This window comes from Oryzias latipes, chromosome 21 (genome assembly GCF_053564925.1).
Source record: "Oryzias latipes strain Hd-rR chromosome 21, Olatipes_Hd-rR_3.1".
NCBI lineage: Eukaryota > Metazoa > Chordata > Actinopteri > Beloniformes > Adrianichthyidae > Oryzias > Oryzias latipes.
In genome coordinates this window covers 15,790,075-15,816,495 of record NC_136257.1, presented here as the reverse complement: position 1 = coordinate 15,816,495, position 26,421 = coordinate 15,790,075, and the positions used below count along the sequence as shown (strand labels likewise).

At 41.2% G+C, this 26,421-nt stretch overlaps 1 protein-coding gene across 1 annotated transcript in view; it reads right to left on the bottom strand.

Annotated features, from left to right (window-relative positions):
- htr2aa (5-hydroxytryptamine (serotonin) receptor 2A, genome duplicate a) overlaps window positions 1-26,421 on the bottom strand; it is a 179,017-nt gene that overhangs the window by 50,289 nt on the left and 102,307 nt on the right. The window contains exon 2 of the mRNA XM_004081654.5: window positions 13,401-13,601. Coding sequence (XP_004081702.1) covers window positions 13,401-13,601 — 201 coding nt within the window. The remainder of the gene's footprint in view (window positions 1-13,400; window positions 13,602-26,421) is intronic.

Sequence of the window (26,421 nt, the reverse complement as noted above, 5' to 3'; positions counted from 1 at the left end):
GATCGGTTCGACTTCACCATAACGTATCGGCCCGGTAGTTGTAACATCAAACCCGACGCCCAGTCTCGAAAATTCTGTACAGATGATTCTGACACCGACTCTCCCATCATACCCGCCACCTGTATTGTAGGTACCCTCACCTGGGAAATTGAGACCCGCGTATTACAAGCCCAGGATGAGGAGCCTAATAATGCACCTAGTCCCCCTGGTACCCTGTACGTTCCCATGTCCCTTAGGTCTGATGTCATTACTTGGGGTCATTCGTCCAGGGTTTCATGTCATGCTGGGGTACATCGCACATTGGCTCTGATCCGTCGTCGTTTCTTTTGGCCCACCTTGGACAAGGATGTCCGTGAATACGTGAGGGCATGCTCCACTTGCGCCCGTTCCAAATCTTCCACCTCGCCTCCCTCTGGACTACTTCACCCTCTATCCACACCTAGCAGACCCTGGTCGCATATCGCCTTGGACTTTGTTACCGGACTTTCACCTTCGCACAACAATACGGTCATCCTCATTGTTGTGGACCGGTTCTCTAAGTCTGTTCATTTTATTCCCCTGCCTCAACTCCCCACCGCCTTAGAAACTGCCAACATCCTCGTTAACCAAGTTTTCAAGTACCACGGCATTCCTACTGACATTGTATCAGACAGGGGACCTCAATTCATTTCGCAGGTCTGGAAGGCTTTTTGCTCGGCGTTGGGGGCCACCACTTGTCTGTCTTCAGGATACCACCCGCAATCTAACGGACAAGCTGAAAGGGCCAACCAAGAACTGGAAGCTGCTCTTCGCTGTGTTGCTGCCCAGAACACTTCTGACTGGTCTGCCTATTTGGTCTGGATAGAATATGCCCACAACTCTCTTCCATCTTCCGCCACAGGAATTTCACCATTTGAGGCCTGCCTTGGGTACCTGCCACCCTTGTTTCCGTCCCAGGAAGTTGACATGGCGGTTCCCTCGGTCCAAGAACACCTTCGCCGATGCAGGCGCATCTGGAGGCAGGCCAGGGATGCACTCCTCCGTACTAAGGACACTAACTGTAGGGTCGCCAATCGTCACAGGGTGGTAGGACCCACTTATCAACCAGGTCAAAAGGTATGGCTCTCTTCCAAGAATAGTCCTATCCAGTCTACATCCCGCAAGTTGGCACCCCGGTTCATTGGCCCCTATGAAATTGAGAAAATAATCAATCCCACTTGTGTTCGCCTTCGTCTCCCTGCGGCCCTTAAGATCCATCCTTCGTTCCACATCTCCCAGATTAAGCCGATCAATGACAGTCCTCTTTGCCCGCCTTCCGCTGCCCCGCCACCCGCCCGTATCATTGACGGTGGTCCCGTCTTCTCGGTTAGTCGCATTCTTGACGTCCGGCGGCACGGTCGGGGGTTCCAGTTTTTGGTGGACTGGGAGGGGTACGGCCCCGAGGAGCGTTCATGGATCTCTCGCTCCCTCATTCTCGACCCCTCCCTTATCAGTGACTTTTACCGGGCCCATCCTGACCGCCGTCCTGGACCACCTGGAGGTGGTCGTTGAGGGGGGGGGGACTGTCATGGTGCCCCCGAGAGGCCCCTCCTTTCTCTGCTTTCTCCTAGATTGGACCCAGCTGTTGGCATTCACCTCATCACCTGCACCTGTATTTAAGACGGCTCCAGACCAGAATTCTACGCCAGTTCAGTTGGTGCTTACTTGGTCTTCCCTAAGCTCTCGTTTTGATTATTTCATGCTCTGGTTAATTCCCTACTCTTGCCTGATCCATCCACGCCGACCTGGGTCCAGCCACACGTCCATCAACCTCAAGTCCGTATTCCACCTCTTCGGAACGCCAGCGTGCTAACTCCATCCTGCCATCAAGCCGTTTCTCGCAAAGCCAGCTCCACTTACCTTCTAGACGCCGCTCCAGCTCTGCTCCGAAGATCCTCCTCCGCATCTGTCCTCTCCTGCTCCGGTGACGTCTTCGCCACTAGGCTCCAAGCTGTCAAGGCCTCACCAATAATTAAATCCATTCATGCCACTTCCAGTGTCTGTTGTTTTGGGTTTCAGCGTTTGGGTCTGCATCCGCGACCCCCGAGCATGACAGATTAATTCCAAATGTTGCTCATTTTAAATCCTTTTATTTCAATGAAACATCCTAATATGTCCATTTAAACATGATAATGACTTGGTTGTGATTTCTGTCACTCTATTTAAAAGTAAAAGAAGAAAAACATAGAAAAACATATTCCCCAATTCCTTCTCATTATCTGTACCAATTGCAGACATGGATTTTTTTTTCTTTCAACTCACAAATGTTGTTTTTTTCTTACTTTATGGTCTGTTGTCTCTCTTCTTTATGTATTTATTTCCTGGTTTTGGTTGATATGCAACTCCTTTAGCTTTGAAAGCTTTAAGTAAGAGACCCAAATTGAAATAAGATACAAAAACAAGGGCCCATCTTTCCCTTTGAATTGTTACGGTGCAAATGCTCCATGAAATTTAGATAAACCCTTAAACACCAGAGATGTTGCCAGCAACACCTAATTAACCACACCCTGTGACATACCTTGACAGTTGACACGATCAGAGTGAATCAGTTGATTTTGTCGCGGAGAAAAGCGTCTTTGTGCCGTAATGCAACAATGTTAAGTGTTTAATAACATGCAAAACCGCATTTCTCTGCGACAGAATGAGCTGAATTACGTCGATTGCATAAACATTTCACTACTGTACAGTGTTACATATCAATACAAGGCTGCTTTTCTCCCCTTCAGAATCTGCTGAAGTTTTGTTATATTGCGTAAACGGTTATAGAGTTACGGTAGTCTGAAGAATGTCAACATTCAAACTAAAACTCCAATTCGCAAACACACCCATGACTACAGGTACATTGTTGACTAAACCTGCAAATGGATCAGTATGTTCACTTAATAGGTAAATATAGTTTCAAGAAAGATTTAAGATTTTAACAACTGTTTAAAGAAAAAAGTTTTAATGCAAATTCATTCATTCATTCATCTTCTGCCGTTTTATCCCATTCGGGTTCCGGGGCTGCCAGAGCCCATCCCGGCCACATGTGGGCGAAGGCAGGGTACACCCTGGACAGTTCGCCAGTCTGTCGCAGGGCTTTAATGCAAATTGAAAAAGAAAATGTTCTTTAAATCTTTGACTTACGTCAGGAATTCCCAACAAAGAAACTTCATCTTTCATTGAAGAGAGAAGTATGGCGTGAGACCTATCAGGGTGTTTGTTGTTTCCTTTTGGTATGCACAGATCTCTGTGATCACAAACTGTCACAACAATAAAAATGAATACGTTATTTTAGGCATAGGTACTTTAATAATTAATAATTGAATAGATAGTGATTGGGAGAAGTTACTGTAGTCAGATGAGATCAAGCTTTGGCATGAACTCAGCCCGTTGAATTTGGAGGATGAGAAATGCTGCCGATGACCCCAAGAACACCATTACCACTGTCAGGCATGGAGGTGGAAGAATAATGCTCGGGGTGTTTTTCAGCACAGAGCTACTTTACCGTGTGGATGGGCGGAGCCATGTATTGTCAAATCCTGAGTAAGAGCCTCCCGATGCAAGGATGCTTAAAATCGGTCATGGATGGGTCCAACAGGAACCAAAACATACAACCAAGACAGCCAAGGAATAGCTGAAGAAGAAGCAGAACAAGGTCATGGAGTGGCCTAGCCAGTCTTTGAACCTCAGTCCTATTGAAAACCCATGGAGAGCTGAAGCTCAGAGTTGCTAAATGACATCTACTATATCTGAATATTTAGAAATCATTTGTAAAGCAGCATTTGTAAAGAAGCAAAATTCGTCCTGACATGTGTAGAAAACTGCTCATCAACTACAAGAAATGTCTGATCTTTGTGCTGCTAATAAGGGTTTTGTAACAAAATACTAAGTCTTTCTGGCAAGAGGGTTCAAATACTTATTTCGTTCAATGAAATGCAAATAAATAGAATTAAATTATTTAAAAGTCAATTTCTTGATTTTCTATCTCTCACTGTTCAAATGAACCTACCATTAAGATGACAGACTGGTCATTTTTTTAGGAGGCCAAACCTACACCATCAGCAAATTCTTTTTTCCTCCACTTTACTTTTTTTTTGTGCCCAAAGAAAACAGCAGGTGTACAAACCAAAGAAAGGCTGATGAAAGGCTTTCTCTTCATTGGCCCTTGTGGTTTCCACATTCAAGAATTCCCCAATGAGGAGGAGGCCATGCTATTATCGAAGGTTTGTATCCAAATTATCCAAAACCACATGTTTTTTTCCCCCGCTTGAGTCATTCTTCTGTACAAACCACTGCTCAGTAAACTCTCTTTCAACATTAGGATAAGACCTGCTGTTCATCGTTTGAAGAATCAAATTGGCTTTTTCTACCGAAAGAAGAAGGATATTTTCATATAAATGATTATCTTTAAAATTCAGGCTCTTAAATTCACTCAGTTTTAGAGGCTGTCAGTCAATACGAGAGGAGAATAGGCTGTAATTGCAGGAAAGAAGAAATATTTTGGGAGGATTCAACTTCACACTTTTAATAGAGAGTTTGCCGATTGGGGAGATATTCTTGGCATTCCTCATTTCCCCCTTTGTTTTTCCCAAGAGTAAATAAAAGCTGTGCCCGGCTAATCTGGAGTCCGCTTTTACCTCCCACCACTTCCATCCCTGTGACACAGCAGGCCTTTGAATAGCACCCCATCATTGTATTTCCTGCTCATCTGGGTTCATTGACCTGAACAGCTGGAGAGCAGCCAGCAGGCAGAAGTCAATTATTAGGACCTGATTGTTCTCTGTCTTCAATAAAAATTACAGAGAGTCATAAACGTCGCTTGCATCTCATGAAGACCTGGCTGTACTCTTTTTACATGCTTCGAGGCTTAATTTCTCTCTTTCCTCAGCAGACATTTCTGCTCGGAAGCGGGACAAATTTTCCCGTTTGAACCCAGAAAACGTCACGTTACCTACAAGTCACAGTAATTAGAAAGAGATGACTCATCCAAACAACAGTTTTTTCTTTTTACAACATTTAGAAAACACAAGCAGATGGATTGAAGCAAGAATATGTTTAGTGACGTTGACTTTTGACTGGAAGGTTTTGGACGACAGCATGAGACCCAACCCCCCTGGCTGCAGACCAGTATCGTTCTGTGGGACTATTGGTGTTCAGGCTGCAGAGAAACAAAACACCACCTGCATTATTATCCCCTTTTATTTATTATCTGATTCTAAAGGAAGTTTTATTCTGAAAACTACTTGTTTCCCCCCTTCACAACCAACTCATTCTCTGATGGCTAAAATCCAGTAAACACATTAAATAATATTTTCTTTTTGACATTCCGAATGTCAAGTCGCTCATGTCGAAAGTCCATCCATTACTTTCTTAAAGTGGCAGCATTAACCTCTTAATTGAAATCCCCAAGCTAGCAAAGTTAACAAAAACTTAACAATTTTGAAAAGTTTCTTTTGACAGAGGGGTCAGTGAGGAAACAGAAAAGTCTTCAACTTCAAAATAAAAGAAACCTGCTTTTAAAGGGTCTATATCATGCTTTTCTTAAGCCTTTCAGAGTAAACTATATCCATACATATCATAATATATTACCCTTGGAATACTAAAGGATGGAGCCTGTGACCTGACATGGGTAAAATAATAAATATCTCGTTCCCACAAATTAATATCTCATTCCCACACAATAATTAAGTTGTGCTAAAGAAATAATATCTTGTACCCACAAAATAAAACCTCTTCCCACGTAATAATTCATTTGTGCGAACAAAATAATTATTCACATTATAAGTCAATCATAAACACGGATGTGAGCAATACTTGGATTTACAGCAGATACTTTCACATTTCTGTCTGTGTGTGTGTCATTATGGCATGGAAGACACGGAGGATATCTAGAGATCACATTTATTTATTTTAAATAGCTCTACAAACTTATCATAGTCTTTGGCAGTCATTTTAAATTAGATTAGATTAGATGAAACTTTAGTCATCCTACAATGGGGAAATTCTCTTCTCTTCAGCAGCAAAGAAGACATTCAGAAATACAAACGACAAAAAAACTGGAATTCACAGAGAATAAAGTGACCTTCAGAACAACACTATAGATAAGGCAGAAGACATCTGACAGACATCTGTAAAAACTACTTTTCTTTTTTTTCCCATGAAAAAGTAATTTCAATTTAAACAAAAATAAATAAGTAAAAATACACAGCAAAAGCAACCGTTAAACAACTGAAAAACAACGAGTACAACAATTTGTAAAATTAAAAATGAATGAATGAAAAAAACAAAACACCCATTGGGTCTGTGGAGTGTCACTGTAACACAGAGGTGTACAGGCTGATGGCTGTGGGGAGGAATGACCTGCGGTAGTGCTCCGTCTTGCACTGTGGGTGCAACAGTCTTGTGCTGAAGGAGCTGGTCAGCACCTTCACAGTTTGGTGCAGGGTGTGGGAGGGGGTATCCATGATGGATGTGAGCTTAGCCAACATCCTCCTGTCCGCCACCTCCTTAATGGACTCTAGTGTGCAGCCCAGGACAGAGCCGACCTTTTTCTTCTTCTGATGTTGTCAGGGCCTGTTGCCTTCCTGGCCTTTGTTTTCATTAACTCCCTCCTAACCTGGTTCAGGGTGAGGTAGAAGGGGGTTGGAGGGTGGATGGGCGGTGGCTGGTCTGGAGCTGTGCGTTGTTCGAGGGTCCCTTTGTTCCAGTTGGAAGAAGGGCCGAGTGGACTGCTTGGTGGTGAGGTGTAAACAGCTGCAGCTGGGAAGAGACGCCTGAGCTGGAAAGGTGGGAAGAGGGGGCCATGTGGATGGACACTGGGGTCTGGGTAGAATAAAATCTGTTAAAGAAAAGGTTCAGGTCATTTGCCCAGGCTTTGTCACCTGTGACCTGGCGACCATTTCTGGCCTCACCGTGGCCTGAGATATGTCACGGATGTTGTTCTGTTCCAGCCAATGCTCCACATTGTACATCAGTGTAAAATGCAGCACTAGAGAATGCAAATTTACATCATTTTACATCAACATACATTTTATATCCAAAGGCTGGTTGGCTACATGCTACATGTCCCATAATGCATCACACATATCCCATAATTTATCTCGACCAATTACCGTGTCCCTGTAACTGTGGTGTATTCAAATAAAACAGGATGAATGATGGGCTTCGTAGCATGAGGCCTACTAGCCTCCAGATGTAAAGTGACTACTAAAGAGTATGTTAATTAAAGACAAGTCCTGAATATTATTATTCCTATTCGACCCTAAACTACAATATCCCATACTGAAGGTGGCTGTCCGTCTACTGGCCAGCCATTTGCCTGAATGCTGGCATGACAAGCAAAAGAGCTCCGCGGCAGAGCTCGTATATTTTTCTTATTTTGATCAAGACAATAATAAATCAATTATTCTTGTTTTTATTTTTCCCCTCTTGAATGAATGTGGGCCTTAGAGACACAGAAGTAATTGAGGTGACAGTTTAGCTCAGGCGGTAGAGCAGGTCGTCCGACAACCTCAGGGTTGGCAGATCGATCCCCGCTCTCCCCAGCCAGCTGTCGCCCCCCCGAGCACGGCCAGTCTGCAGCTCACCACTCCCCCCAGGGGATGAGCTAAAATGTGGAGAAGAATTTCCCCATTGTGGGATTGATAAAGTATCAATTATTATTAATGAATTATTATTAAGTAGCGGTGGAAAGCGGCAGGATGGAGTGCGTACCGGGATGTGAATGAACCCAGACATGGAAACGTGATTACCGATGCTTATGTGCTTTTTAACATAAATAAATTTGATCTCTAAACATCATCCATGATTTCCATGCAATGTATTGAGACACACACAGACAGAAATGTGAAAGTATCTGCTGTAAATCCAAATATTGCTTACATCCGTGTTTATGAATGACTTATGATGTGAATAATTATTTCGTTCGCACAAATTAATCAATGCGTGGGAACGAGATATCATTTTGTGGGAACAAGATATCATTTTGTGGGAATGAGATGTTTTACCCATGTTAGGTCACAGGCTCTGTACTAACCAACTGTTTTTCACTGATGTTTCTTTTTCTGATTGATTGTTCTGTTCTCTGTTGTCACCCATTGTTTGTATGTTTGTATCTTGAGCCTAACGGTGACTCTACAACAACCCAATTTCCCAAGCTGGAAACAATGAAGTATCTTGATCTTATCTTATCTAACGATTTCTTAATGAAATATTTGTTGCTTTTGCAATTTTCCTACCCCGAAGTAAGACGGCTCATTCTCTGAGGCGCTGCCTTTCGCTCCTTGTGGGTGCCGCCCATTTCATGACATCATCCTAAAGTCGGCCTTGGCAGCATGTCTGCGTGTCTCCCACGAAAACAAACAACATCTAAACTTTTGCAAAGATGAATGTTCATATTGTGGAGGCTTACATGCTTAACCTAGCCGAGCACCGCTAACTCCACAAAAAAAGTGTGTGTGTGTTAGCCTGGGGATGATGCTGGCAGTGCAGACTTTTCCTGGAAGAGGCTGTTCCTTACTGATCTTGGTTATAATATGAGAACCCCCTTATATTTGTGGGTCGGGAGGGGGCTGGTGTTCAGAGAGCAGGGTCTTAGAGTAAAGCTCAGAAATGCCTTAAAGGATCAAAATACAGGTTTGGTGTGTTTTTTTTGTGAGGACTTGTCATTATTATACACTAAAAATCTCAAAAAAGTTGCCTGAAATGGGCCAACCAGGTCATTCACCTGACCAATCCAGGAGTCTTTACTCCTAATATGGATTTATTGTAAATGTTGTTTACACACCCCATAATAATAATGCATAACACTTATCAACCTCCTGTCTAATGTTACAAGGATGTTGCTAATAAAGTTGTTGAAACGGTGGATTTACAATTATTATTACATTTAGAAAATACAATTTTTAAAGTCAGACGGGTCTGAAGTTGGCGTCTGTTTATTTAGCTCCCACTCTGACAATTATGGGTCTGTGAAAATATTGTCTGACATAAAAAATGGTCCGTGGCCTCAAAACGGTTTGGGATCATTGCTGCATGGGCCAGTTGCTCTTTACTGTTTACAGTACGCTTAAGTTTTCTGTTAGGAGTTGGCTCCGTCACCTTTTTAGATTTAAATGGATAAATAAACCTTCATACTTTATAATGTCTTTTGTTTTTTCTCTACTGTAAAGCATTGATCTAGTTGCATAAATAAGAAGTATTAATTAGACCCAAACTGTATGAGTACTGTTAGCATTTAGCGACGATTAGTAAAACTAAGCGAGTACATAAGCGAGTACATTTAAGTATGTGAATTCAGTCGAGAACGTCTAGAACTTCTGGATTCTGTTCACAAGAAAAAAAAAAGGACAACACAGCAACCACATGATGTGTATTAGTCTGTTTCTGAAGGGAATGTGGAGCATCTCTAGGAACACATCTGATGAGATGCATGAAGGCGCATGAAGGCGCATGAAGACGTCACTGGCTCAAGTGGCCGGTTCCTACATGTGCTACTAAAGTGACAAAAGGTATGCAGTGACCAGAACTAGTGACACTAAGACGGCCCTCAAACGGACGGGCCACCTGTTCAGGGTAAAGCTTTCTTTCACCCTATGTTAATTGGGATACACCTTCACCCTACTCAGAATGAAGTTATTATGAATTGGTGGATTCCTGTTATGATAGCAAAATTCTTTGGTAAAAACCACTGGTATGAATGACCTAGATCAGGGTTCAGCTGTTATGGTGAGTGGTAGGACCCCAAAGCAGAATCTGACTCCGAGGGCAGTTTAACAGTTTATTCCTCACAGGACAAGGAACAGAATTAGACAGGCAGCTGAAACAGGGAGCTAAACTAGAAAACCACAGATACGTGGAGCAATGGAAAAGTGATAAGCCGGCAGGGAGAAGCAACAGGCTCAGGCGTTTAAAGACATTGATCAGATGAGGATCAGGTGTGCCATGTAGGGAGGCACCAGGGAAAAAGTCAGCCACGCCCCCCTGCTCACACTGATCATAACATCAGCAACCTGGGGCACACATGTCACAGCTGGCACATGGTGGTATGACAACAATAAGCACTTGGTCTGTCGTTTGTGTTTTTCAGATAAGAAAAAAAAATCAGGTTTGAGTGACAGTTTCTTTTCAGAATGAGCTTTTTCACCTATGTGCTCATATGGAATGGGTCCAATCATGCAGCGCTGTTACTGTGACCCGCTACCTATATAATAACCTGCAGCTTTTACATGTCAGCTTTCATGAACGATAGACTTAAATTAAAGTGCACCCTAGGTAAAACAAAAGTTTGTCACGGTTGTAAAAATTCCCCTGTGTTTTGGAACTGATGTACATTAGGTGAGATGACATGAGTGCATGTCTGTGGATGGAATGTGAAAGCGTGTGTGAGTGGGAACAGCGTAAAGCTAATCTGTGAGCTAAACGTCATCCTACTCATACACTTGCATTCACACTGATCCGTGTGAACGTGTGTGTTAGTCTACTCAACAGAAACAGGCAACATAAAGGCAACAAAATAATAATAAAAAAGGGGGCAAATTGCATTCTCTAGAGCTGCAAGATATGAGATATATCTTTCCAGTAATTTGCTCTATTTTTTATCTAGTTGTCCTTTCTCTCTGCCTCTCTCTCTGTGTCTATGTGCGAAGTTCGGGATTTCTAATAACTTCTTTAGTTATGCTTTTACTATTTTCAGTATTAAGTGATTTTTGCTGGACAGTGTCTTCCGTCAACCCATACTCTAATGGCTGAAATAAATACAAGTTAAGTGACGTGATTTGCACGTGATTGCATTCAAGCGTAAAATTCCAGTCACAATTGTCACATTCTGCAGTGACTTCTGCTTGGAAGGCCGTGTGACCACTGAGACGCAAGCGATTGTAAATCACTGTGAGGTCTAAACCAGCCCTTAAACCCATACTTTCTTTCTGTTCTGCCAATTGTCAATATGAAATGTGAACAAATTTTAAAGTAAAACTACAGCTTATCACCACCCCATTTACTAAGGATAAAATAATGAAGAATGACGCTGTTCAATTATGGAAAATGTATATTACCAAACTAAGGAAAAAGTAAAAACATTTCAAAGAATTAACTCACATGATGTTACTCAGGCCCTGTCTCATCATAATGTAACAAAAGATGAATAAGCCAAAATACCCTTTTTTAGGTTAATGGCTGTAAAGTCCTTAGTAATATTGATGTTTTTTTTTTATTCTGATGTATCCAATCCTATTGGTGTAGGTATGAAATACCACAAATGCAATACCTTTTTCCTTGTCCTTGTCTTTGTGCAGTATTGTTATGAGAGCCCTGTTGGAGTTAATACCAAAATACGTTTAAAAAAAGCTATTTGACCTGCTTTTTTGGGTTTTAACACATTTCTGATGTATTAAGATTGTTTTTGTATTTCTCTGTCTTAGAGTTTGCACTATAGCTGATGATGAAACAGTTGCAACAGTTTTAATCGGTACTTTATGTCATAAAGGGTGCTGATCCCTGTCCTAAAGAAAGAATCACCTTCTATTGGGACATTCAGGATTTGTCCTTGTTGCTATTTAAAAAAACTTTCCATATGTCTTAAACAATGGCGAGACACCAGCAGCCAATGGGACAGGATTTTAGCACATTTGATGAGCAAGATCTGGTTGGGGACCAGCTCTTTCTGCTGCTCTTGATGCATCACGCTACGTACACGCCTGGCATTAATGAACGCGCTGAATGTGGTTTTCAAACGTGCTTTTAGAGTGTATGTTTACAGTGGACTGTTGCTACAGAATACTAGCGCATGTTCACCACCAACAGCTGGTGCAAGGCTTGATCCAAAAATGTTGAAGCAGTGCAATGCTGGTGAATCTTGCTTCAGGTTTGGTCTTTCACGTCTTTATTCCACCATATGTAAGACTTGGTGTCATTGAATTCCTGCCGGGTTAAAAGCGCAATTATTATTTTATCCTCCATGATCAATTTTCTAGTGTTTGGACATGAATTAAAAAGGATGCCATCCATATGCCACTATCAAATTCAAGTCTTTGCTTGGTCAAAGTTCAACTGGTTTTAATTTTCAATGCGTCCAATGACCTTGTGTTTAGTAAGTTGAGCCTGAAAACAGGCATAAAAACGTGCATAGCTATGTGTGAATGCAAGAGTTTTGAATGTGGAAGCCTGAATCGTGCATTTACCTGCGTTTACATGGACTTTTCATTGGAAGTGGTCACTCGAACAGGCTATTCCTAGCCCGGTGTGTATGTGGCATCATGACTGTGTGTTTTGGATCCATGCTCAATGTTCCAGATCAACACCCAACTCCCCTACAGTTCATTTCCTTGGCTAACTGCTGTCTTGTTAACTAAATCTGGATCACTAGCATTAAAACTCAGTCCCTGTCCAATTGGATCGGTTTCCATGTGCTTCCCTACCCTTTGCTTACCATCACCCATGCTTTTGTCCACACTATTTAACCTGACAGCAGGTTTCTGGCAGGAAGAGGCTGTTTGTAATGAAACAGATGCAGCTGAAGCTTAGTCATTGAAAGAGAAAAAAGAGAAAAGAAAAACATAATCGACAGTTGACCAACATTACATAGGAGTTCTTGACTAAGCAGCCACAGGTTGACGTCAGAAAACCTCTTCTACCATAAAAACATGTGGATTAGAGATATGGTGAATACAGTCTTAATATATTTGGATCCATTTACCTCTAAGTTGCTAATTCTAACTTATTAATGCAAGTTTTACACAAGTTTTTTTTATTTTTTTTGCCAGAGTTAGGGCTCACATAACCTCAATATGTTTAAGTATTTCAAAAATAATATTCTGCGGGTGAAATATATTGAGACAAACTTTGAAATGTCATCTATGAAGCTTTGTGCTGTGACTCATGGATGATTTGTTTCCTCTTAGGCAGTGAAATGAGATCATCTGACGCTCTTTTTCTTTTTTAAATTAAAGATTTCTCTAAAAGGCAGTGTCACATTTGTGACACTTCTGCAACAGGAGGCAGCAGCTCTGCCTTTTCTTGCTTTTCAGGCTTCAATTATTTTAAATGATCTTATTCATGAGTGTTATAAATGCTAGTTCTTCATCAATAGCAGTGTGTCAGTCCCAGAACTGCTCACTTCAAAACTCAGGACAAAAGGAGTCTCTGGACCAAAGCTGAAAATTAGACTCTGATGCATCATCAGATGCAAAGAAAAAAAAAGATATTTTTTTTAATTTACAACTGTGTCAAATTTTACATTTAAAGACCTTACATGGAAAAATGATGGTGGGGAAAGAAGGAAAAAACAAGCAGTCTTGCAGACTTTTAACCAACAGCTGGCCCATTTTTAAGCATTATAAAAACACAACATTTCTTCATTTCTGACATTGTCATAACTGTTTTGTTTGTTTGATTGTGTTTACCTGCTGAGATGGTCCAGACTGCCATGATCTTGATTCGAGCCTTGGTGTGGGAGTTGAAGCGGCTGTGGTGTATAGGGTTTCGTATGGCGATGTATCGATCCAGAGAAATGGCACACAGGTGCATGATGGATGCGGTGGAGAACAGGACGTCTAGGTAGATCCAGATGGGACAAAGGTCAGGAGGCAAGGGCCACCTGTAATCTGGACAGAGGAAGGGAGGGAACACAGAGAAAAAGAGCAGAAAACAAGTGTGATCAGTATCTCGGTCCTTCATCCAACAGTAGCTGGGATAGGCTCCAGCATCCTGATAACTCCAGAAAGGGATCAAGCGGTTTAAGAAAACGGATGGATGAAAGGATGGATGGATGGATGGATGAATACTGTAGGGCTCTGTGTTTTAGCAACTGTCTAAAAGAGATGAATTTATTAATAAATAGAAGCAAAGAAAGTAGAGGAATTTGGTTCTGCAAGTCTCAGGGTGTTCATGAAATCATAATGCTCTTTTTGCATCTTTAGTGATTTTGAAAACAGAGTCCTGAAATTTTTTTGTCTTTGTGCTTCTTTGGAGTTCCACTTTAGAGATATATATATATCTCTAAAGTGGAACTCCAAAGAAGCAGATATATATAGCTCTGTTGGTAAGGTGCGGGACTGGCAAGCAGGAAACCACGATTGGACAACCACCGGCGGAATGAACAATCATTGATAATGGGGCAATTACCATATCATCGGTGAGCAATTAACATAACCCAGTGAGGGTCATTGGGCAAGGCCTTTAACACTACTGCCTACCTCATAAACCCATGAGAGACATTGAATTACATGTCATGCCAGCTCAGACGTCGCCCGGCCAAACAAGGTCTGCTCTCAGGTGCTGGGAGCATACTGATGGAAAGTGGGCTACTGGAACAAAACGGAAATTGACTAGATGTGAGAACAAGGTTCTGTTGGAATGCTACTGAAGCAATCCCACAGAAACTCCAATCACAACTTGAGATTGAAGTGGCAAAACACAATTGCAATGCCACGGGAGAGCCAGAACACCAGGTCAGAGAGGAGGCTATACCACACTCCCACCTTGAACTCAAGCCCCAACAAACAATAGATATGCTGAGCGAGGCAGCAACTGACCTGAAAGACAACATCATGTGTGCCAGATGTCCATACATGAAGCACTGGACACTGCCAAAACAAAGGCTCCTGGCCTTTACCAGCCACCTAAAGAAGTACACAAGAGACAATGAAGCCAGACGGATAAACAGGCTGTTCGCAACTCAACTCAACTCAACTCAACATACACTCAACATACACTTTTGCAAGTTGAGTTGCGAACAGCAAGTCAGTAACAGGGTCAAAGCAACAGAACAGACCCACCAAGGCTGGAAACCGAACGGTACTGGAAAAGTATATGGGAGAACGAGACAGCAAATAACAGCAATGGCCAGTGGCTGGTGTCTCTGAGGAAAGAACATAGTAATCTCCCTGAACAGAATCCAGTAACCATCACAGTGGCAGACATCCAAGAAAGAGTCTCATGAGCGCCTGGCAGCACAAATGAACCAGCTGCTAAGAGATGGGACTCCTCCGAATAGCTGACAGAAGGGGGAATGATCCTGCTCCAGAAGGATACCTCAAAGGGTGCAGTCCCATCCAACTACTGGCCAATAACCTGTCTCTCCACAACATGGAAGCTCATGTCAGGCATCATTGCAACCAAGATAAATTGGCACATGGATCAATACATGAGCAACACACAGAAGGGCATTGGTAGAGACTCCAGAGGAGCAAAACACCAAATCCTGGTTGACAGAACAGTTACTCAAGACTGCAAGTCACGACACACCAACCCGTGCACAACTTGGATTGATTACAAAAAGGCCTATGACGCAATGCCACACACGTGGATCACTGAATGCTTGGAGCTATACAAAATCAACAAGACTCAAAGAACCATCATAGGAAACTCGATGAAGCTGTGAAAAACCACAGTTGAAGCCAACGGCAAGCCACTTGTCAAAGTGTCCATCAAATGTGGGATATACCAAGGCGATGGTGATATGAAGATAAGAGGATTTAAGGATCAACAGGTGTTTGAATAATTCCAAATACATGTGTGAACTTGATTGTGGTGAAATAATCAAAGCTATTTTAATTACAACCAATGAGTATTACATTGTAATGTGCAATAATGATTACTGAAATGTTTAAATTACAATCAATAAGCTATTGATTTTGTTTACTTGATCTGCAATGTGTAGCAATAATTACTGGTTTAATGTTATCATGTGTTCTAATGATAATCAATTATTATTACATATCGGTACCGATACTGTTTACTGAAACCATGAATGAATGTTTTTTGAAGATCATTAATCATTACTAGGCACTGGATTTTGTTACTTCAAGAGAATCTATCTGATCAGAACCGGATTTAAAACACTATAAAACTATCAAATAAATGAACTCAGTAGGGGTGGGATTATATATATATATATATAAGCTTGCTGCTTCCCACTCCTTTTCAAGCAATAAATCAAGCTCTACTTATACTTCAGTTAATGATCACTGTATTTAATTAAGCAAATGTTATTTAAGTGACATTTTTGTTTTATTTCTGTCTTTTTAATCTATGCATTTCATTATTTCTGTAATGAGTTTGATAAATATGTGTAAATTCTTTATTGCTTTGACTACAATGCTTGAAATAAATCAATAAAATCAAAATCAAAAATCAAAATCAAATGCTCTGTCCCAGCTGCTGTTTTTTCATATGTCTAAACCCCCTCAGCCAAATGATCAACAAGACTGGCTATGGATATCGACTCAGAAATGGGGCAATTTTTATTCACCTCCTCTACATGGATGACATCAAACTATATGCTAAGAGCAAGTGTGCCATTGACTCCCTGATCCACACCACCAGGATCTACAGTACTGACATTGGGATGTCATTCGGGCTCTGGAAATGTAGCCAGGTGGTGACAAAGAGAGGCAAGGTAGTCCACACAGGAGGGATCTCACTCCCAGAAGGCACAATAGCAGACATTGAGGACAGTTACAAGTACCGTAATTTCCGGACTACAAGCCGCTACTTTTTTCCTGCGCTTACAGTCCTGCGGCTTAATCAGTGACACGGCTAATTATTGGATTTTATTGGCGGCCGACGTGTGCGTATTTTTGGACACAGTGAATGGTTTGAATTCTCTAACATCAAACACAAGTCATTTGTTTTTCAACACACCTCTAAGCAGCCAAACAGCATGGACCTGACTTCAGGTCTTAGACACTTCAGTCATGGTTCAACAAAACGAAACACGCATGTCCAGCCGCATCCCAGAATCCTTTGGTGCCATTAGACCCAACGTGCACGTGATCGCCGCTACAATATGATGAAGCTTTCAAGTTAAAAGCAATCGTTAAAAGCAGCGTGAAAAAATCACCAACGGGTTTGGAAAAGCCGGTCAGCTGCGTGACGGAGAGAACAGCGCATGCTCAGGAGTGCATTTACCTCTGAGTCATAGTGACTCGGCTGGCTTCACGTAAATATGTGGCAATAATATCAGCCTTTATTTTGTCGGGACACGACTGGAAACACAAATTGACGTGGTCGTGTTAACGGTTTCTAAGGACTGAGCAGAGATTTGCATTGAAACGCTCACAGCCTCCGTGTGAGCTGGAGACTGCGTGTCGTGTGAGCTGCGGGGCCGATGGCAGTCTGAAGGCTCCCACACGTAACAACGCATCCGCCCCTCATACACAAAACGTACAGTATTAAGCCCGATTGCTCTGCACAGACACGATTTGCTCCGTCCACCGGCGCAATGGGGACGAAGCGCTCCTCCCTGTAGCCGCGCTGGCCAGAGCTGTCGGAGTAGATAGGAAGGGGAGACAAGGAGCGCGCGGGAGCGCGGAGGCGTCGAGCCATTCTGCAGGCTGCAGCCAGGGCTTCTCGAGGCGTCCGCGGAGCAAGTGTTTGTTGTGGAAGGAAACTTCTGACCCACGCGCCGCGAGGAGGCGCGCGTATCGCGCTGAGGAGCGCTTTTCAGTCGTCGCTGCTTTATTTTACTAGCGTGTTTTTTAAACAGCCCTGTTACTCCCATAACGCTGCCGCGACACAAGCGGAAGGAGAGCTTTACCCGTTCACCCCTCCATGCACTGCTGCTCATTCTTAAACACGTACAACAGAATGGCGAGCCGGGCGTTGGCCCCGCCTTTAGCCCCTAAGACTCATGGGAAATGGGGGATCGGGGATGTAAATTTCCTCATCATAACTGAGGGATGTAATGTTGATTATATGGTTACTGTTTGTAATTTTATGTGTGATACCTAGATTGTCAATAAATTAAAAAAAAAGAATAAAAATAAAAACCATAACTGAGGAACTTGTGAACAGAATAGACGTGCATACTGTTTGGCAGATGCAGATAAACTCAAAGACATGAGCCTGAGGCAAAAATGACTCCACCCACTGTGTGCTAATAAATCACACTTACACTCTGAGTCAGGAAGTGATCCGTCAGGATGACAATGTTGCCTAATTCATGAGGCTTGTACCCCGACGCGGCTTGTGTATGTATAAAATTAGTTAAACACGTGAAAATGGGTGGGTGCGGCTAATAATCGGGAGCGCTTTGTAGTCCGGAATTTACGGTACCTTGAAATTCCGCAGGTAAATGGCAACCTGGAGCAGACAACAAGGAGAGCTGCAACAGCTAAATACCTCAAACTAGTAAGGCAAGTCCTGAGAAGCCAGCTCAATGGGCAATAAACAGCTACGCACTGCTGGTTATTAGATACCCTGCAGGAATAATAAGACGGCCAAAAGAAGAGATATAGACCACAGATGTTAAAGGCTCCTCACCGTACATGGAGGGTTCCATCACAAATTCAGCACCCTGAGACTGTATGCTAGCTGCAAGAAAGGAGGCAGAGGACTAGTGAGCATGGAAGCTTCTACCCTGGATGAAACATCCAAGATCCACAGAGCAGATCCACATGGGAAGACAAACCCCTGCATGGAATGTACCACCGGACCATAACTGAAGTGGCTGATATCAAGAAGTCCTACCAATGGCTAGAAAAGGCTGGCCTACAGGACAGCACTGAAGCACTCATCCTGGCAGCTCAGGAACAAGCCCTGAGCACCACAACGATAGAGGCTCAGATCTGCCACATCAGAGAAGACCCAAGGTGTAGGTTATGCAAAGAGGCGCCTGAAACAATCCAGCACTATAGCAAATATTTCCGCTTGTACATAGGGAAGGTTTTAACAATTAATCAAAATCAAAACAAAGTCTGTGGAAATGCAGTGTGGAATAAATACAGTAGTTTCTGTGGTGTTGGTGATGACATTGAAAAGCTTTTAGCTACGAAGAACGTCTCCTCAAATTAAATTTAAGATCTGCTTCAGTCAATTGAAATATTTTTTTTAGTTTATCCAATCTCTTACAAACTGGCTTTGGCCACAGCATATCACATGACTTTGTTGAGCATCAGTCTGAAGCAAACAAGAAAGTGCTCAGTTATGAACAAGCAAAAGATTTTAATTAATGGTGTAACTAAACTTCTTCAGAAAAAAACTTGAACCCTAAGGATCTTGCTAAATGTCAACAGTATATCTTTCTACACACCGACATAACCAGCTTGTTTCCCTTCGGCTTGTTTCTGGGATGCACGTTTTGATTTTGCTCCAATTTTAGGAAAACCCACACAACACGATGGCAGCTCAGCAGCACATAGCAGTTTAGTAAAATCTGTGCTGAATTCTTATGATGTACTTACATTGAACGCCATTTTCAGGTCAAATTTATGTCCGCCACCTCTCTTATGACTTGCGTCAAACTCGCTGGCGGATGCTTGTCCCAAAAATGAGTTCATAAACCTGAATCTCCCACTGCATGTGGGAGGAGCTATTGCCTCCTCATCGACTGTATATTTGTTGTGTTATTGGGAGATCAGGTTTATTTATTTTGCAAATATCTACAAAAGCATCAGTAAACATGTCTCCATGTCTGGATTATGAGATCATCCAGAGAAACCTTCGCATCCCTGCTACACAAATTGGTGACAAATTGCATTTGGTGATAAAGTACATTGTCAAGAAGTTGACTTTTTCATGTGAAGACATGAAAACATGTGAAGACATGACAGAGACATGTGTTATTCCCAATATATCATTCAGCAGTGGATGCAGTTTAATTTAAATTGATTAGAAAAAATTCTCAACAATTTTCCTTTTAATCATCAAAGTTTTTTCCACTGCTGAATACAAAGAACCCTTTTATCATAAAAGCTTCAGCTTGGTTATGGTGGAGGCTTTTAAGTAGTTGTTGAATGTTGGCTGCCTCTGAAAAAGCTAATTCCATAGTAACCACACAGTGATAAATGGAATGAGTCATACAAAGCCAAGATGTCAAACCCACCTTGAACATGCTCCAAATACAGCCACCACGGATGGCGCTGCAGGTGCTGCAGCTTCAGACGCTCATCTACACACATATCTTCACATCTTTCACACAGAGCATGCTCCCCTGTGCAGCCGTCTCTAAATATAGTCATTTAAATGTGTCTGCAAGCCACTCTGGGGCTAAAGGAGACATAACACAATACACTAAATATTCATGAGCATGGAGACAGCTTTCTGTACAACATACATCGAGGTGGCTCATTTTTAGAGGCTGATTTCACAAAGGCAGTGCAAACTGCATTATGCAAAAGGTGAACAGCCTCAATGACAAATCAGGAAAAGCGAATCAGGCAGTGAACAGCAGAAAGTAAAGACAGAGAAAGCAGCCTGAGGAAAAACGCTCTTGGTAGTGTAGAAATGTTTAGGACACCAGCCTATGACCACATAAACCTTTGTTTTTGTGTATATTTCAGTCAAAAAATTGTAAGATCTTAAACAGAAAAGAGACGGATAACAAAACTTGAATGACAATTTTAAAGAAAGAAGACTTTAGGTCCAGACGTCATGATTTAACTTAAATAAAATGTCTCCTGGATTGATGAGAATTTTCATCACATAAAATCAAGAAGTGTATTTAGACAACATTATAATTTTACATTAAGAATAAAAATGTTTTGCTACTTTACAGGTTTTTTTTCTTCATTTTATTTATTTATTTTTTTACTACAAAGTTTTAGCGCCAGTTTCTGAACAATCTTTTTTTTTTTTTTAAATTACGCCTTTAAAGTAAATGTTCGGAGAAAAAAAGTCCATCCATCCATCTTCATCAGCTTATCCGGTACCGGGTCGGGGGGGGGCAGCAGTCTAAGCAGAGATGCCAACACTACCCTCACCCAAGCCACTTCCTCCAGCTCCTCTGGGGGGACCCGAGGCGTTCCCAGGCCAGCCGACAGACATAGTCTCTCCAATGTGTCTTTCCCGGGGCCTCCGCCCGGGGCCCTGGAACACCTCTCCAGGGAGGCGTCCAGGAGGCATCAGGACAAGATGCCCAAACCACCTCAACTGGCTCCTTTCGATGTAGAGGAGAAGCAGTTCTACTCCGAGCTCTCTGCAGATGAGCTTCTCACCCTATCTCTAAGGGAGCACTCAGCGACTCGAAGGAGGAAGCTCATTTCAGCTGCTTGTATTCAGGACCTCGTTTTTTCGGTCTTGACCCATAGCTCATGACCATAGGTGAGTATTAGAATGAAGATCGACCAGTAAATTAAGAGCTTTGCTTTTGGGCTCAGCTCTCTCTTTACCACTATGGACCGATATAGCGACCGCATGACTATGGACGCCGCTCCGATCCGCCTGTCAATCCCATGCTCCGGTCTTCCCTCACTCGTGAATAAGACCCCAAGATATTTAAATTCCTCCACCTGGGGCAAGGACACTCCTCCCACCGAGAGGTGGCAAACTACCTTTCTCCGGTCGAGAACCATGGCCTCAAATTCAGCTGTGCTGACCCTCATCCCAGCCGCTTCAAACTCGGCCGCAAACCGCCCCAATGCATGCTGGAGGTCCGAGCTCAATGAAGCCAACAGGGCAACGTTATTTGCAAAGAGCAGAGAGGAAATCCTGTGATCCCCAAACCAGACCCCCTCCGGTCCCTGGCTGCGCCTAGAAATTCTGTCCATAAAAACTATGAACAGAACCGGTGATAAAAAGCATCCCTGCCGGAGTCCAACGTGGACCGGGAACAGGTCTGACTTACAGCGAACCAAGCTCTTACTCGTACTAGAAAAAAAGTCCTGACTGTTAAATCACGAGAATAAAGCCGTAATTTACATCTTTAAATCTCATACATTTACGAGACACCAAAGTTTTCTGTTTATCCCAGTTGAGCTTGAAAATGAAAGATGTGGAGCTATTTGTGAAACTTTATTTCCAGATTTGGTTTTGAAAACAAAGAAATTCCCATTTATAAATATTACTTAATAATTACATAATAAAAATCAAATTATTGTTAGTCCAGGGTTTGGTGTCAGTAAAGTGGAGTTTCATATGTAAAATCGAAAGCGCAGGGAGACAAGTTTGGGTGTAGATGACCGCTGCTTTATTCATCCATGTTCAATCGCATAACAAGAAGTCTTTTTGTCACCTTACGTCATGAACCTATCCTGCGCACAACACCAAAGTGGAAGGAAAACTGAGTTTCATACGCCCCTTCCTCCAGATGAAACGTCATCCTTCAACATAAAAAACAAGATAGATAAATGAAAATAGTCTGTTATTTCAGCATAAGAAGTTTGAAAATGCCAAAAGGGGGCTTCCTCAGACGGAAGCATCACACAGTCTTGGAGATCGTGTCTTTGGTGAAGGAAGAAAGGCTTCATCAACGGGCTGCAGAGATCCGGCAAGCCACCTATCTCCTTCATTTTCTAAGAACTGTTTTTGGATATTGAGTGCTAACGATTTCTCACTCGCTCTGTATAGAAGTAAAAATCAACAAGGTCATAAAGTTTTAAAAGACTTGATTGATAAAATAAATTGTTCGTATGATCAAGATAAAAATGCTGATGGCTCGTTTTTTAAGTAAAAAGAGAGGATGTCTTGAGCTCTTATATTTTCCCCTCAAATTTCTATACAGTAGGATATTAAGGATATATTAAGGAGGATATATTAAGGAACAGTATAATAAATGTCTACTGTTCTCTATATCTCTATTCTAATATATGTTTAGATTTATTTATGATTGAAATACTTTTTGAGACTTTAGTTTGTATGTGTTTGATATGAGGCTTCCAACTTAGTTTGTCATCAATAACAAACCCTAAGAATTTGATTTCTGTGACACTACAGACATTATTTATTGTAATTGAAAGCTCTGTATTGGCTTTGTAGTTACCAAAAAAACATCACTTTGGTTTAATGTAGGTTCAAAGATAATTTGTTGTACTCCATCCATGACTTTATTTTGTTTAACTCTGTGTTCACCACATTGATAAGTTCCTTGTGATTGTCTGTAGAATAGAACATACGTGTTTCATCAGCAACTAATGAGTTTTAAAAGTTTTGAAACATTGAATATATCATTTGTGCAGGTATTGAATAACAGTGGACGATGGGACACCATAACTAATCTCTTTAGTTATTAATGTAAATTAATCAATCCTGACAAATTGTTTTCTTCCCGTTAAATAGCTTTTGACCCAAGTTAGCACTAGTCCTCGTATCCGATACACTTCCAGTTTGTCAAGTAGAATATCATGATTGAGAGTGTCAAATGCTTTTTTTAAGTCAATGAAAATTCCAGCTGCATATTTCTTTTTGTCCAGAGTTTTTGTAATTTCCTCCACAGCATCAATGATAGCACATGAGGTTGATCTGTTTTCTCTAAAACCATATTGGTTTTTATTTATAATGTTATATTTATCAATAAATGTAACTAAGTTATCATTGAATATTTTTTCTAAAATCTTTGAAAACTGTGGAACCAGAGAAACAGGTATATAGTTAGTAAAGGTGTTTGTTTCCACTCTTGTAGATAGAAATCACTTTTGATATTTTCATTTGGTTTGGCAATCTCCCAGTTTGTAATAAGTTACGTATGTAAGTTAGAGGCTTAAAGATAATAATGATGACCTTTTTCACCACTGTCATATCTATATTCTCACAATCTTTTGAGTTTTTATCCTTGAATTTATTTACAATTGATATCAGCTCATTTTCGTTCAATTCAGAGAGAAGGATTGAGTGTGGGATCCTTTCAATGGGTGGATTATTGTCTTTGCTGGTTCAGCATTTTGGAATTTCCGCTGCCAACTCTGGACCCACGTTTACATAATACTTATTAAGGCCGTTTGCTGCTTCACTGATGTTGTAGCTTTTCATTTCTTAACCTTTTATAGACTGGTTCTTTTATCATTTTCTTTGTCTTTACATTGATGTCAAATAGTGCAAAAACTCGTAAATGATCAGTTATGTCACATGTCAGTCTAGTCATATGAGTGCATTCTATTATATTTGTAAAAATATTATCAATAAGAGTAGCACTTTGAGAAGTGATTCTGCTGGGTCTTGTTATGGTTGGATATAAACTCATATCATACATTTTGCTGACAAAGTTGTCCGTTGCTTTATGTTTGCTGGGGTTTATCTATATATCTATATTGGGGCGGTTATCTATACTTATCTATATGTGTTCTCTTTGATAAAATTGTTTAACTTTTTTCTCTTTATAAATCTGAATTCTTTGCTGTGTTTTTTGGAGGTTGTTCTTTTCTTTGTAGCATGTTAAGTATTTACTGTACAGTATATTCACACGAAATGCTGAGTAAACTGTCCTTTTCTGTTACAGCCATCCCTTTGTGATAGCTTGAGCTGCTTTTTAGTATCCATTGACATTTCAATCCCATCTCCTCTTACTATTCTCCTGTGATGGTCTTATCATGAACCTCAGAGATGATAAACTGGCGTCAACACACTGGCATTACAGAGGTCGCTGACCTCACAGGTCACCTTCATTCTTGTAGAGGAAACCACTGAGGCCTCTCTCCATCTACTTTCCTGTTCCATCCTTATATTTCCATTTTAACTGTATCAACAGGTGCAAAAAGTCATTGCAGCTTTACTTTAGCCTATTAAAGATGAACACATTTTGCACACACTGATGATTTGCCAAGGGCAGTGGATTAAGGGATTAATTCCAAACATTTCAACAGGCGCTCCAACTCCTGAGCCAAAGACGAAGACAATTATGGAAGAAAATCCACAAATGCAGCAAAAGGTGGAAAAGTTTGAGGCTTTTAGTCTTTTGATGCGCAGCATTATAAATTAGTGCCACATGTTCTCATCTTACACATCAGAACACAGAGTTACCCGAGTTCCCATGGCATTGTTACACAAAGTTTATCACAAGGAATGTTGCTCACAGGACTTTACTTGGCAATATCTGAATGTGGAGCATCTCCCTCACTACTGCCATCAACCATAAGCAGCAGCCAGCTAATCAAACAGAAGCCACAACAATAACAAAGACCTCATGTTAGCATCCAATATCTGTTCCATTTTTTACTGCTAATTAACTGAGAAACAAGGTAAGGACTCGACACAGAAGTCACAAAGTTAGCCGAGGTGTAAAATGAATCCCTGTTGGAGAAATTTCTTTTCATGATGAGATTTCTGTTTCCCCGCGATCAATCAAAAGAGTGTCGACAAAAATAGATCCCTGGTTGAGGAGATTAGAGCCAGACCATCATGAGTGCCTTTGCACCTCTGGTCATTATGGAGTATTTATGTGCCTTCCTCCTGCTGCCCTGTTCTCTGTCATTCCCTCAGTGCAACAGGTGAGAGACGATCCCATCCAGCCTTTCATTATTTGGGAGGAGATGACTCACCCACGCTGTTCAATGTCGCCATGGTCACCGCCAGACACAGCGCTCTCGCCTCCTCCCCTACATCTCTGCTTTCTACTCTAAACCATCTTTTGTCTCCATATCTGCTCAAATCTACCTCTTTTAGCTGATTTTACTTATGTTTCCCTCATAAAGACTCTGATCTTTGAGACTCAGAAGTTAGTTTTCTTGTTTTGACAACATTGAAACAAGAAATTTTGTTTATCTGTTTGACTCTTTTACTAGATTAGCATATTTTTGTCTCTGAATGTTCTCTTTATAATACATATAATTTAAAGAATATCATATATGGATGTTGGTGCAGTTTATGACCAGTCATTCAATTACCATGAAAGCAATCAACTAAAATTTCCAGACAAATCTGATGAAGAGTTGGGAAATTGTGAAACCTGCTGGTCCAGAAATGAACAATCCCTTAAAAAAAGAATGCCCTGTGTGGAATGCTAAAGGCTAAAAATGTATACCTTCAAAGCGTGATCTATTGTTTTCATTTCATTTTTTCCTCATTCAAGCAGCTGATATTTCTAATCAACCTGACCTTAAAAATAACAGCTCTTTAGAGATAATTCTGATTTAATGAAATTATTTTACATTTTTTTCAAGTTCTTTTTTTTAAATGCTTTTGACGAAGGTTGTATTCAGTCTGTTGTTGTTGTTTACTCTCCTTGTGTACCCAGAGTTCTATTCTTGTTCAAAAATGATTTGTTTTGTTTTGTTTCCAGGCTGGCTTCTGGTTTTGCAATCTCAGCATTGAGTCACAAACGCTTTAGTGTAACCTGGTGCGTCAGTTACTGGAGCCATTATCAAAAACACATTTAGGAAAATGTAGCCATTTCTCAGGAACTTTAATGATATAAAAGGATTTGATTAAATCAGATTACTACAACAAAATAAAATAATTTTGAATCAATGCATTTCTTCAAAAAATCCATAAATAATAAATGACTTTCCTTTCTGCCTGATTGATATTCAGCAGATGACATTTGTTGTGAGCTGGAGCCTTACAACTTCATTGAATTGAAAAGAATAAAAATGCTTTTGAGTCTCCAGCTGAGACAGGAATATCGGAAAAAACACAGAAGCTGAGAACTTGTTAAATATGTTGAACTACACAAGAAAGGGAAAAAGAGATTTTAATGGAATGACCAATACATCTAGCTAAGAACAGGACACCAAAAAAATGAAGGAATGTATAGCAGCCAGCTCTGGTACACAT